Source organism: Pseudorasbora parva, chromosome 6 (assembly GCF_024679245.1).
Source record: "Pseudorasbora parva isolate DD20220531a chromosome 6, ASM2467924v1, whole genome shotgun sequence".
Classification (NCBI taxonomy): Eukaryota; Metazoa; Chordata; class Actinopteri; order Cypriniformes; family Gobionidae; genus Pseudorasbora; species Pseudorasbora parva.
Window position 1 is genome coordinate 31,321,950 of NC_090177.1, and position 14,898 is coordinate 31,336,847.

General features: G+C 39.2%; 2 protein-coding genes across 2 annotated transcripts in view; one reads left to right on the forward strand and one right to left on the reverse strand.

Moving 5' to 3' along the window:
* Nucleotides 1-14,898, forward strand: part of LOC137079508 (GPI transamidase component PIG-T-like) — a 104,569-nt gene that overhangs the window by 6,693 nt on the left and 82,978 nt on the right. The gene's annotated exons all lie outside the window — the stretch shown is intronic.
* Nucleotides 657-14,898, reverse strand: part of LOC137079117 (WAP four-disulfide core domain protein 3-like) — a 31,114-nt gene continuing 16,872 nt past the window's right edge. Inside the window, exons 5-6 of the mRNA XM_067447079.1 lie at nt 3,712-3,873; nt 657-1,189 (exon numbers count right to left, since the gene is read on the reverse strand). Coding sequence (XP_067303180.1) covers nt 1,113-1,189; nt 3,712-3,873 — 239 coding nt within the window. The 3' untranslated portion in view covers nt 657-1,112. The remainder of the gene's footprint in view (nt 1,190-3,711; nt 3,874-14,898) is intronic.

Below are 14,898 nucleotides of genomic sequence, written 5' to 3' on the forward strand. Positions count from 1 at the left end.
TAGTGAATAATGATACTTATATAAACACAAGTGAATATTAATGAATGCGAGCAATTTGACCGTTTCAAATAGAAACGTTTCAAATAGTGCTAAAACAAACTCATTTTCCTTATTATATATATACTACATATGAATTGATACTAAATTAAGTTTGAAATAGGATCCCCCCCAGTCGTCGTCTCCTCTCCAAAAAAAAAAAAAAATAACAAAACACTCCAACCTGAACATAAAAGTTGGCAACCTTGGTCAGGACTTATGAGCCGCTTCACTGAACAACTGAACTGCTGTGCTGTGAGCTGCTGAAATAAGCCAATCAGAGCAGCGCTCAACATTTATATTAATGACTCTCCCAAATAAGGCAAAAACAGAGCATTACATAGGGAACAATTTATAGGATTGTAAATGGACCTGCAACACTGTATCTGGACAATTTTTGACCTTAAATAAGCCACATATGCTATATGTAGATATCAGAGAACAATTTAACATATTGTTTCAACTCATTCTAGGGCACTTTTAAGTTTATACGCAGATTTAAGCTTCAACGAAGTTTAATGGTGCAATGCAAAAATATTTAATAATGCATAAGTTGTAACTTAACTTACACACAGCTGGTGCCACCGGCCTCAGATCTCCACAACAGCACTATCACTTGAGAATAGAAGTAAGATCTCTAGAGTAGAGCAGTAATTAGACAGACTCCAAACAATGCCTTTCTTTATGCTTTAATCACAGAGAATCTCACCGGAATACAAGAGTTTATATAGGACAGATACATGGCAAATGTAAAATGACTCAGTACATCATTTTTCTTTCATATAATTGGTTCTAAATGTGTGTAATTCAGCAACAACCTGGCAAAGCAAAATTCATTTTTTTGTTTACTTCAGCTTGTAGGTCATGGGGTAATATTATTTAGTTAACCATCTAGCCATGTCCATATGCTTCTGTTATTTCAACACACTCATTTTGGCTAAAGTGTTAAAAAAGCATACATAAATGAAGCACTGAATTGAATTAAGTAATAAAACTCCCTGATTTAAGTAAAATAACTCCCATTTCCCTGAAACATATATAATGAATGTTATTACTCGTAGTTAAATCAGCACGGTTCACTGCCTGGCCTCAGGTGGTTGGGCATCATTTCTTTCTGGGAGGGCACTGACCATCCTGGCATCCAGGAATGGAACTGTATTAAAAAAAAATAATAGCATGATTATAGTGACCCAAATGATTATCAATATTCTGTTTTCTGTTTTGTTTGCCCTATGTCACGATTCACCAGTGTGAGTGCCCATGATCACCACCAGAGGGCACTCCACCCCAGACTGTCACTCCATCACAAACTACATTACCCATAATCCTTTGCCAAGGTCTCATTAGCACTCACACTGGTGAATTGTAACATAGGATGCAGTCCGAAAAGGCAAACAAAACAGAAGGAACAATCAAAAGGGTAATCCACGGAGAAGGCAAGAAATCAAAGACCAAGATACATGAAACCAGGGAAACACTCAAAAATGCAGTTGTGACACTAAACAAGACTTCTCCCTGAATGACTGAGTGAACAAGGTATAGGCAGAGGTAATGAGGTGATGAGACACAGGTGTAAACAGTGAGTGCTAATGAGTCCTCGGCAAAGGATTATGGGTAATGTAGTTTGTGATGGAGTGACAGTCCGGGGTGGAGTGCCCTCTCATGGTGATCACGGGCACTCACACTGGTGAATTGTGACAATTATCATGATTTTGCTTAAATGAGATGAAAATGTTTCAAGTTTTATATTTATAAATCAATAAACAACAAATAAAACAAGCAGCTCTATGCACTTTTTTAAAACAAAGCTAGATTCAATTCTGTGGGATTTCCTTTCTTATTATGGCCATTGTCAATAGCAACGCATTATAACACGGCGCACACACATCACAATGATGCACTCTCTCATTTCAACTTGTGTCTTGCGTCTCTGTTTTTGATTGTATTGAAAATGAAATTATTGGACTTTACTAATAATACTTCTATAACTTCTTGTTATCATCCCATCTGGATTGTTGTGTACACTGTACAAAATGGATTTATAAATAAGTAAGTTTTAAAACATGAATTTCAATTCCATATGTCCCTGTAATTAATTATGTGGCAAAGAAAATCTGTATAATAAGTTCAAAATGAATATACATTATTATCCCTTAAATATCACCCTAGTCTTTCTGAACTTGTTTGTTCATCTTTGGCTCAAAGCCACTTGACATCTTTCTTAGTGGAAGCTTAATGTTACCTTTTACGTTCATTTCAAGGGAGTGAGATAAAATATTTAAACTCAAAACTGTGTCCAATTATTTCCCAGAAGTAGTTTTGGTATTGAGGTCAAAGTCCACTTGCCTTGCTTTCGCTATACCAGTGGTTTTCAAACCTGTCCCGAAGGTGCCCCAGCCCTGCACATTTTGTATGTCTCCCTAATCAGACACACTAGGTCATGTCTAATTCGTTTTTGTTTCTTTTTCTCTCCGTTTTGGCCTTCCATCCACACACTGAGACACCGTTTTAAGTCATCGAAAATATAGCTTTTTAAAAACAGTCTCCAAAGTGGATACATTTGAAAACGCCTTCTTCTTCCCGTCGGAGCAGGTAACATTATTTGAAAACGATGATGCATGTTTAGTCATGTGACGCATAGTATACCAATATATGTATATTTATAACGCTACTGTTCCAGTTATGTGCTATTCACTTTCACACAGTAGCTAAAATAAATTACTTTGCACACTTCACATCACAATCCAGCAAGGAATGCAGAAAATGTATTTGCATTTAAAGTCATATGACAAAACACGAGTGGAGTTGCGTTTTAGACCAAATAATGGTTGAGTGAGTGCGATCAGTGAATGGCGAGATATTTTGCTAAATAAAAAGATCCTGCCAGAAGAATTGTGATAACTTTATGATGTCTGTATAATCTCAGTGAGGTTTTATGTGGTCTTACGCATGCACAGTAAGTTGAATTAGGTGTTATTGACCTGTCAGTATGGATGAGAAACTTTTGGAAAATGTTAGTTTGGACTGAGAGCTTTTTGAAACAAAAAAATCTGTTTTAAAATCAATCCGGATTAATGTAGACGTAGCCCCAATTTACTTCTTGCAGTCTCTACTAACTGATATGTTAAATCAGATGTGATGAATGAGGGAGACAAACAAAATGTGCAGGGTTTGAAAACCACTGGTCTAAACAGGTAGTAAATACACAGAAATTGTATAAAGTACTGTTTACAAGCTTACATGGGTAAAAAAATAAGAAACTGGGCCAATAGAAAAAAAAAGAGCCCTCTGATATATTAAAGCCACAGCTAAATGTGTGTGACATTTATTACAATGGGTTTATGTTAAGTTCGCTTAAATTAAAAGATGTTATATATTTTTAAAGCCTAATAAATGTTCAAATTGATGGGTTTCAATTATACTGTAATGCAGCATGCCTATAATTAAAAGCTATAACAATTAAGGCACAAAATTAATTGGAATCGGTGCTTATGACCTTCTTTCATAAAACTATGTTATTAAACAAATATTTAAAATATCGGCAATAGTCTTATTGTTAATTATGTTGTCGTGATTAATTACAGAAAAATGTGTGATTAATAATTTTAAAAAAATTTGATTGATAGCACTAAATTACACAACATGACATTACATTACATGACATGACATAAATACCTTTAAGTGGAGCCATACACTGACGTATACATCCATCGCTGCAGCATTTCTCATTCTTGACACAGTCACTGTCATCAACACACGTTGTCGGCGCCATCACGTAACGTATCATGTCACACTCTTTTGGTGTATAACGTTTGCGTGGACACACTCCTGGCTTTACTGTTATACAAACACAAGACAGAAAAAAAACATATCACTGAATGCTGAATGAATTTTTCTCTTTAAAAAAAATATTTTCGTAAGTTGTACATATATATATATATATATATATATATATATATATATATATATATATATATATATATATATATATATATATATATATATATATATTATTGGAATATGTTTTACAAGAAATAACTATTTAAAATGTGTTGGTCAAGAGTTGTTTTGGGTTTTGGGTTTTGGTCAAGAGTTGTGAGAACATGAGATGAGCCTGACAGCGTCATTTTCGGCAGCGACAGATCTTAAAGTGACAGCAGCTTAATAAATTATATCAGCCTAATTAATGATAATCAAAGAACAAAGGTAAAGGTAAGAGAAAATTCTAGCTAACAGGTTCTTCTCAAAAAATTAGCATATGTGATAAAAGTTCATTATTTTCCATAATGTAATGATAAAAATTAAAAACTTTCATATATTTTAGATTTATTGCACACCAACTGAAATATGTCATGTCTTTTTTTGTTTTAATACTGATGATTTTGGCATACAGCTCATGAAAACCCAAAATTCCTATCTCAAAAAATTAGCATATCATGAAAAGGTTCTCTAAACGAGCTATTAACCTATTCATCTGAATCAATCAATTAATTAACTCTAAACACCTGCAAAAGATTCCTGAGGCTTTTAAAAACTCCCAGCCTGGTTCTGTTCATGGTACTCAAAACCGCAATCATGGGTAAGACTGCCGACCTGACTGCTGTCCAGAAGGCAATCATTGACACCCTCAAGGGAGAGGGTAAGACACAGAAAGACATTTCTGAATGAATAGGCTGTTCCCAGAGTGCTGTATCAAAACACCTGAGTGGGAAGTCTGTGGGAAGGAAAAAGTGTGGCAAAAAACGCTGCACAACGAGAAGAGGTGACCGGACCCTGAGGAAGATTGTGGAGAAGGACCGATTCCAGACCTTGGGGGACCTGTGGAAGCAGTGGACTGAGTCTGGAGTAGAAACATCCAGAGCCACCGTGCACAGCCGTGTGCAGGAAATGGGCTACAGTTGCCGCATTACCCAGGTCAAGCCACTTTTGGGCTACAGAGAAGCAGCACTGGACTGTTGCTTAAATTTGGCATGTCATTCGGAAATCAAGGTGCCAGAGTCTGGAGGAAGACTGGGGAGAAGGAAATGCCAAAATGCCTGAAGTCCAGTGTCAAGTACGCACAGTCAGTGATGGTATGGGGTGCCATGTCAGCTGCTGGTGTTGGTCCACTGTGTTTTATCAAGATCAGGGTCAATGCAGCTCGCTGTCAGGAGATTTTGGAGCACTTTATACTTCCATCTGCTGAAAAGCTTTATGGAGATGAAGATTTCGTTTTTCAGCACGACCTGGCACCTGCTCACAGTGCCAAAACCACTGGTAAATGGTTTACTGACCATGGTATTACTGTGCTCAATTGGCCTGCCAACTCTCCTGACCAGAACCCCATAGAGAGAGAAAGTTGAGAGACACAAGACTCAACACTCTGGATGAGCTTAAGGCCGCTATTGAAGCATCCTGGGCCTCCATAACACCTCAGCAGTGCCACAGGCTGATCGCCTCCATGCCACACCGCATTGAAGCAGTCATTTCTACAAAAGGAACATAGTTATTTGAAGGTTGACTTTTTTTGTATTAAAAACACTTTTCTTTTATCGGTCGGATGAAATATGCAAATTTTTTAGATCAATTTTGGGAATTTGGGGTTTTCATGAGCTGTATGCTAAAATCATAAGTATTAAAACAATAAAAGACCTGAAAATTTGTATCATTACATTATGGAAAATAATGAACTTTTATCACAATATGCTAATTTTTTTAGAAGGACATTCTCTCTCTCTCTCTCTCTCTCTCTCTCTCTCTCTCTCTCTCTCTCTCTCTCTCTCTCTCTCTCTCTCTCTCTCTCTCTATATATATATATATATATATATATATATATATATATTAGGGATGCACCGAAATGAAATTCTTGGCCGAAGCCGAAACCGAATAATAATGAAATGCTTGGCCGAAGGCCGAATACCGAACGCGGTGTTTCGCATTTTTTCCATTTATTTGGCCATTTTTTTTACCATTACAATAATTAAATAGTAAAAATTTGCTTTTTACTATTTTGTGTTGCTTTTCAGAGAAATAAATCACATAACAAAAATACACTCTGTATGTCTACAACATCAAATGTGCATTGAATAGTGCAAAAAAGGTGGATGAACCCACAACAACTAAATAACTGTCCTAGACATAAGCCTACTTAGCCTACTTCTTCAGGAAAAGTGGCAGGTTCTTCTTTATGAAAAGTAGCTTCTCTGCTTTCTCACATGAAAGTCGGTTCCTCTTTTCATCAATGACATGAGATGCAGCACTAAACAGTGCTTCCACACTGCTGACATGTTTGCTGCATAAAGCGCCCGCCTCTCACTCTACGTGGGTTACTATTTGATCGCGTCATTAAAAACGTCATTGTTCAGCAAAAATTATTCAGCCTTTTTACTTATACCGAAAGTGCTTTTTTTTGGCTATTTTCGGCCGAATAATTTCGGTTGCCGAACATCCGGTGCATCCCTAATATATATTAGGGATGCAATATATATATATTATATATATATATATGCAATGAATATTTTATGAATATTTGAATATTTGAATACATACCCACTGTGTAATATATATATATATATATATATATATATATATATATATATATATATATATATATATATATATATATATAAATATATATATATATATATATATATATATATATATATATATATATATATATATATATATATATATATATTACACAGTGGGTATGGAAAATATATATATATTACACAGTGGGTATGGAAAATATTCAGACCCCTTTAAATTTTTCACAAATTTTTGTATTGCAGCCGTTTGCTAAAATCATTAAAGTTAATTTTTTTACTCATTAATGTACACACAGCACCCCATATTTACAGAAAAACTGTTGACATTTTTTTTTCTAATTTATTAAAAAAGAAAACCTGAAATATCACATGGTCCTAAGTATTCAGTCTTTTTGCTGAGACTCTCATATATTTAACTCATGTGCTGTCCATTTCTTCTTATCAGCCTTGAGATTGTTCTACACCTTCATTTAAGTCCAGCTGTGTTTGATTATACTGATTGGACTTGATATGGAAAGCCACACACCTGTCTATATAAGACCTTACAGCTCACAGTGCATGTCAGAGCAAATGAGAATCATGAGGTCAAAGGAACTGCCTGAAGAGCTCAGAGACAGAATTGTGGCAAAGCACAGATCTGGCCAAGGTTGCAAAACAATTCTGCTGCACTTAATTCTGGGGTCATCAACCCCAAAACACTATTTTTTGAGATGTAAACAGATATGTATAACTGTTTTTGAAAACACTAAGGGTACTCATTAATGGTATTCATATGTGAAAATAGTTATTTATTTAATTTTTCAGAGCGATTTCTGTCTTCCGGTTTGAAAAGCTTAGTCAGAGCATCGTCACAAATGCTGACGTCGGCGCAGCCTTTTCGGCCCAAGTATGGGCTGCTGGGCACATGCTGACGTCGACCGCTCCGAGCGATTCTCGATATATATTCATGACATAAAGCTCATTCAGTCCAATCCCTGCGCTGTAGTATGCATACAAGATAATTTAGTTAATATGCATGAGACAGTCACTTCTGTCAGGCTCGTCTTCCATCATTATTGTAGAGATATGGTGGGGAAGTTTTGGAAGCAGCGTGCGGAAAAGTCACGGAGGAAAGCTAGGCGTTATGCTGATACGAAATAACGTAAAGGGCCCCGAGCGAGCTGTAACCGGCGCCGTCTGTGGAAGCCTTTGCTACAAAGGCTCGGTAAAGTAAAATTAACTTGAGCAATCGCACGCCGAACCTGCAAGCGTTGACTATCTAATTTATGTCAGGAGTGCAAAATAACCAATCTGTAATCTGTAGGATAATGAACAAAAGCCACGTCCTCTCCATGCACTAAACCACATGTGTTCGGGCTCTTAGTGAAACAGTGTGCATATTTGGACAAATATAGATTTAGCTGCCGGGTGATAGACAGCGCGGATCGTCACGGCAACCCAGCATGCATCGCTCTGTGCTTCAGATGCGCGGTCGAACTAGCCTCAAACCCCTTCGCTTTTACCACGATCTAGAATTACACATCTCTATCACATCGCATGTTGGGTGGTTCACGTTCTCTTATCACGTCGGCGTGTTGTTCATCTTGCCAAACAGCGTGCATATTTGGGCAAATATAGTTTTATCACATTTGCAAAATATTTCGTCATGCAGAATAACATTTATTTTCATTTCTCACTGAATTATGCTGGTTTGAACTTTGAAGAGTTGAATGATTTGCGATCTCTGCTGCACGCCACTCATAGCTCTCTCATTCGCTGTACTCATCCCTCATTTAATCTCACTGTGGTAGCCTAAACTATGCCAACGTGAACCAAGAACATGTCTCAGAACCGCTGTAACTGCTGCTATTGGTATCGCTAATCTTAATGCACCTAATGACACTTCCCTATTTATGCAAACCATTCCCTCTTTCCACACAATACCATCCCACCTTTTCACAGTCGACCACTCCCCTTTTAACAAACCTTTTTGAATTGAAGGTGTGAAAAAACACCATTGCAGCAGGGGGGTTTCATGCAGGGGTGGTAAGTAATCAAGTAAAAATACTTTGATACTCTACTTAAGTATTTTTTTCGGGGATCTGTACTTTACTTGAGTATATTTTATTTGCATCTACTTTTACTCTTACTCCACTACAATATTAAAGGCAAAGTTTACTTTTTACTCCAATACATTTCCCGATGCCCACTCCAAGTATTAAGTATTTATTACTCTTGATTTCCAAACCGGTCTGGTCATTCATGGATGATCCAGTCGGGTATAGACTTGGAAAAGCTGACAAGTCAGGTTTGCCACACTAACGTTAGCTCAGTGTTTCCCAAACGTTTTTATTTTGCGGCACACAATTTACTATGAAAACATCAGTAACATTTTACAATACAGGTGCACTATTATAATTCATGCCTAACTAATGCACAGATAATCATGAGTTAATGTATTACTAATGAAGAACTAAACCATTTATTAATGATCACTGCATCAGCAACTAATGAACATTCTCTATGATTAATAGATTAAGTAATATATGAATTGCTATTAATTAAATATGACATCATTAATTCCCTAATAACATATTACATTAACTAATAATGTAAATTCATGTATTCAAAGCCATGCATTCCGACTCTCAGTTGTGTTTAATTCATCATTAATCATAACAATTGGCAGAATTATAGTATGACTTTACTTGTTGAGGCACATGACTATTAACCAATTGTTACGTAATATGTCATTGTGGTTATGGCTTTTGAATTAATTTTGAATTAGTTAATAGTATCTTGCTCCTCATCTGTTTTATGGAGCTAATGTTAGGGAACATGTCTATGTTAAGTTTAACCCCTATACTGCGTTAAGGTGCTTCATTGTCTCCTATTAAGTGCAAATCTAACAATCTTAATTGCAGTATCTAATCTTATCATTTGTTCAATTAAAGCACTGCATATCAGTCCCAAAAGATTTTATCTGCTTATTGATATTTACAGTTAATTTGAATATTTACTTTTTACTTTCGGTACTTGAGTACGTTTTAAATCTGATACTTTTGTACTTTTACTCAAGTGATGTTTGAATGGAGGACTTTCTACTTTTACTGGAGTATTTTTTTATTTAGGTATATATACTTTCACTCGAGTATAACTTTTGAGTACTTTTACCACCTCTGGTTTCATGACCCTTTAAGGTTCCTAAGAGCACAGTGGCCTCCATAATCATTGAATGGAAGATGTTTGGGATGACCAGAACCCTTCCTAGAGCTGGCCGTCCGGCCAAACTGAGCTATCGGGGGAGAACAGCCTTGGTGAGAGAGGTAAAGAAGAACCCAAAGATCACTGTGGCTGAGCTCCAGAGATGGAGTCGGGAGATGGGAGAAAGTTGTAGAAAGTCAACCATCACTGCAGCCCTCCACCAGTTAAGGCTTCATTCCCGACGGAAGCCTCTCCTCAGAGCAAGACACATTAAAGCATGCATGGAGTTTGCTAAAAAAAAAAACACCTGAAGGACTCCAAGATGGTGAGAAATAAGATTTTCTGGTCTGATGAGACCAAGATAGAACTTTTTGGCCTTAATTCTAAGCGGTATGTGTGGAGAAAACCAGGCACTGCTCATCACCTGTCCAATACAGTCCCAACAGTAAAGCATGGTGGTGGTGGCAGCATCATGCTGTGGGGGTGTTTTTCAGCTGCAGGGACAGGACGACTGGTTGCAATCGAGGGAAAGATGAATGGGATATCCCATTGGAGGGATATCTTGAAAGAAAATCTTCTCCAGAGACCTCAAGACCTCAGATCTTCCAACAAGACAATAAGCTAAGCACACAGCTAAAATACAACATACGAAGGAACTCTGTGATTGTTCTTGAATGGCCCAGCGAGAGCCCTGACGTGCACCCAATTGAGAATCTCTGGAGAGACCTGAAAATGGCTGTCCACCAATGTTTACCATCCAACCTGACAGAACTGGAGAGAGATCCCCAAATTCAGGAGTGAAAAACTTGTTAAATAGGGCTGCACGATTAATAATTTTTTAATACTGATAACGTTATCTGCTTCCCTCGATTGATTTCAAATAATCGTCACAATATTGGCACGCTCATTATTTATCATTAAAACGTGTTTTTTCTTTGGGATTTCATCATTATCTTGCATTGGTAACGAGCCGAGCCTCCACTAGCAGTCATGCTTGTGGTTGCCAGATTCGAAGAGCTTAAATCTCCCAAATAGAGCTTTTTCCATAAAAGGATATACTTTCTTCCCAGTGTTTTACTCAATCTGCATATGCGCCCCCTAAAAGCGGAATGAGTGCTGATGATCTGAAAACAAACATGCGCTAGAGTTTAGCAATCTCCACAGCGAAATTCTGCTTAAATGAAACTGTAATACAGCCAGTCTTTGTTTCTTCACAAGCCACTTGTATTTTTTGTGTGACTAAATCTGCCATGATCAAACCTTTAGAGATGAATTTCAACAAATGCAACACGGATCTCAGCCTTCTAGGTTGCAAAGGTGCATTTATTCTGCAAACAGTGTGACAATTCAATCTGGGAAATTGTAATCTTACAGTATGGTTTATTGTGATGTTAACGGAGTTTGGTCATATCATAGTGTCTTAGTGTCATTATACCACGTTAAGCGTTTTTTCATGTTAAGCATTTTAGAATGTCCCTAGCCAGGGACATTTATAAATATCAAACAGCATCGTTCTTTGCTTTATACATTTTCAGGGCAATCTGAATTTTTGTGTTTTCTCATTTGCAAACAAATTGTGTTGCTTTAAAAATCTAATGTGAATACAGATTACAAAGCGGTCACCTAAACCATGTGTTTTGTTTTGATTTACCATCTAACGAAGTTATCATAGTTGGTTAAATGAAGTCGGTGTTCCACGTACAGGCATTTTGGGTGTAGTGTAGGTTGGTAAAGAACTTGCAAAATGGCCATAACTTCATTACTCTTTTTGATAGAATAATTGTGATTATAATTTTGAGCAAAATAATCGTGATTATCAATTAAACCATTATCGTGCAGCCCTATTGTTATATCTTTCCCAAAAAGACTCATGGCTGTATTAGATCAAAACGGTGCTTCTACTTAATACTGGGGTCTGAATACTTAGGGCGATGTGATATTTCAGTATTTATTTTTAATAAATCTCAAATGTCAACAATTCTGTGTTTTTCTGTCAATATGAGGTATTTAAATGAATGAGGAAAAAAAAACTGAAATGATTTTAGCAAATGGCTGCAATATAACGGAGAAAAATGTAATTATATATATATATATATATTAAGGATGCCACTATTCTCAATATAATATTGAACCGTTCGGTACGGCATTCCCGATTCAATAAGCGCTTGTGAATTGCGTTTTTTCCGGTTTTGCATTTAATTAATTATTTTCCTACAAATTGTATCATTTGCCTTCATCCCAATATACTGAACAACGCGACACACATTCACATTACACGTTAGTGCTAGAGTTATACTCACGGAACACTTTATTCACAATCAAGAAAGTTCCTTATTTGCAAGCGTTTTAAAGCCTTGCCGGTTAAATATTTAATTTGCGTGCTTACGTATGGTTTTAGCATGCGCTTTTTCGAGCATGCGCACTAAACGCCTGTCAAACAAGTGATTACTGGACTAAGTAGTCTTACTGCGTTAATTCTGTAAAATACACGCAAGGTTTACATAAACACAGTCAGATATGTCTAAAGTGAAAGTAAAAAATTTGACTGAAAAACTAATGCAGTAGCTAAGAATCAATGTATAATGAAGTCTATGTAGTGTTTCATTTTTACATTTATTCATTCATTTTCACACTTAAATGGTGCTGTACAGCTCTGAGCTGCCAGTGTAAATCTTTAAGGAGAAAAAAAATGTTTTTATTGCAATATTCTTTATTTATTTTACTTTAAAGAATTGAATAAACTTACTTAAACTTAATGCTTTACTTAAAAAAAAAAAACCTTTATAGGCTACACATTCCTAGTGTATTGTATAATAAAAAATAAATATATAGACTTAACCTCTTGCTGTTCCTGTCACTTAAGAAAAGAATAGCAAAAACTTCTCGGTTACGTATGTAACCCTTGTTCCCTGAAGGAGGGAACGGAGAAGTACGTCGGAGTGACCAACGAATTGGGATCACTTCTGGGAGCCCCTATCAGCTTCGAGATATAGAAAACAGGTATAAAGCGGAAGCGATCGCCAAGCACTTGTTTTTCACAGAGGAGCCAAACCTGTGGCTCGAACTGCAGTGATAATACAGCAACTGTGGCGACGGGACGTACGTCCCGTTCCCTCCTTCAAGGAACGATGGTTACATACGTAACCGAGACGTTCCCTTTCAGTCGGGTAACGTTCGACGTACGTCGGAGTGACCGACAAATTGGGCTCCCTATGGAAAACGCCACTGTTACTACCGCTTCCAGCGCCCTGCGGGAGTCCCTCGGACCCAGTCTCAACGGACGGGGAATTTCCTGCTGGGAGAGTCACACTACCATCCCACAAGACCCAATCAGTGGACTATTGGATAACGCTGGGAAAGCGTGCCCCTGGAGGCCTCTGGGGAAGCCACAATCCCCCAAAGGGGATAACATGTGGAAATTACACGTATGGACTGGCTGTGAGCAGTACAACATACGGGAGTCCCAGGGGTTGCCCCAGCCCTGTTGGGTGGGGGACAGTCACCGGACTGAGATGGCAGAGTGGGTTCTGCCGAGGGAAAAACACGGGCTCGCCGTAGGGAGCCGTACCGTAGAGAATACACATATGGGGCCGTCGTGGAGGTCACTACATATGGAACCCAGCCTAACACAAGTTCCACAATGCATACGAGTGTTAGACCTGGTGTCAGACGCTCCGCCACGTCTGACTGCCGTGGGTTGCGGAGGACTCGACAGGATTCGCCATACTGGGGAACTCGACTGGAGTATATAAGCGCACGTATCTGTTCCATGAGGAAGGGAGTGGCGCAGCAAGCCGACACTAGAACGGGCACTCCGGTGCTACCGACTATGAGAAGTGAGTAAACAGGAAGATACCAGTTCTACACGTAGGCTATAAAACCTAGCGAGCGTGTTGGGTGTCGCCAGGCCCGCAGCTCTACAAATATCTGTCAGCGAGGCGCCACAAGCCAGCGCCCAGGAAGAGGCTACATCCCTGGTGGAGTGGGCCCTAATCCCGAGCGGAGAGGGCACGTCTTGGGATTCATAAGCCAAGACAATGGCATCCACTATCCAGTGGGCCATCCTCTGCTTGGAGACAGCCTTTCCCTTCTGCTGTCCTCCGTAACAGACGAAGAGCTGCTCTGAGGTCCTAAAGCTTTGCGTTCTGTCAACATAAGTCCGAAGAGCTTGGACAGGACAGAGAAAAGCCAGGGCTGGGTCTGCCTCCTCCGAAGGCAGCGCTTGCAGGCTCACCACCTGGTCCCGGAAGGGAGTGGTGGGAACTTTGGGCACATATATCCAGGCTGGGGTCTCAGGATTACGTGAGAGTAGTCCGGCCCAAATTCCAGGCACGATTTGTCGACCGAAAATGCCTGCAGGTCCCCTACCCTCTTGATAGAGGCCAATGCCGTCAGGAGTACTGTCTTTAGAGACAGAATTTTTAACTCCACTGACTACAAAGGCTCAAAGGGAGGTCTCTGGAGTGCACTGAGCACCAGAGACAGGTCCCAAGAGGATATAGATGGATGGGGCGGATTTAATCTCCTCGCGCCCCTCAGGAACCTGACGATCAGGTCGTGCTTCCCCAAAGACTTACCTTCAACTAGTTTGTGATAGGCAGCGATTGCGGCCACATATACTTTGAGGGTGGAGGGAGACGTCCTTCTCTCCAACCCCTCTTGTAGAAAGGAAAGCACGGCCCCGATCTAACCTCTTTGGGGGTCTTCTCGGTGAGAAGAGCACGAGTCGAAGAACAGGTTCCACTTCAACGCATAAAGGTGCCTTGTAGAGGGAGCTCTAGCGGAAGTGATGGTGTCTACCACAGTCTGTGGCAGGCCACCTAGAACCTCCGTGTCCCGTCCAGGGACAAGACATGGAGTTTCCAGAGGTCTGGACTTGGGTGCCAGAGGGTGCCCTGTCTCTGAGTCAGGAGGTCCTTCCTCAGAGGAATGGGCCAAGGAGGTGCTGTAGCAAGGAGCACTAGTACCGGGAACCACGTCTTGTTGGGACAGTATGGTGCCACCAACAGGACCTGCTCCTCATCCTCCCTGACCTTGCACAGTGTCTGTGCAAGAAGGCTCACTGGGGAAAACGCACATTTGCGTAGGCCCTGGGGCAAGCTGTGTGCCAGCGCATCGGTGCCGAGGGTCCCCTCGGTTAGGGAATAAAACA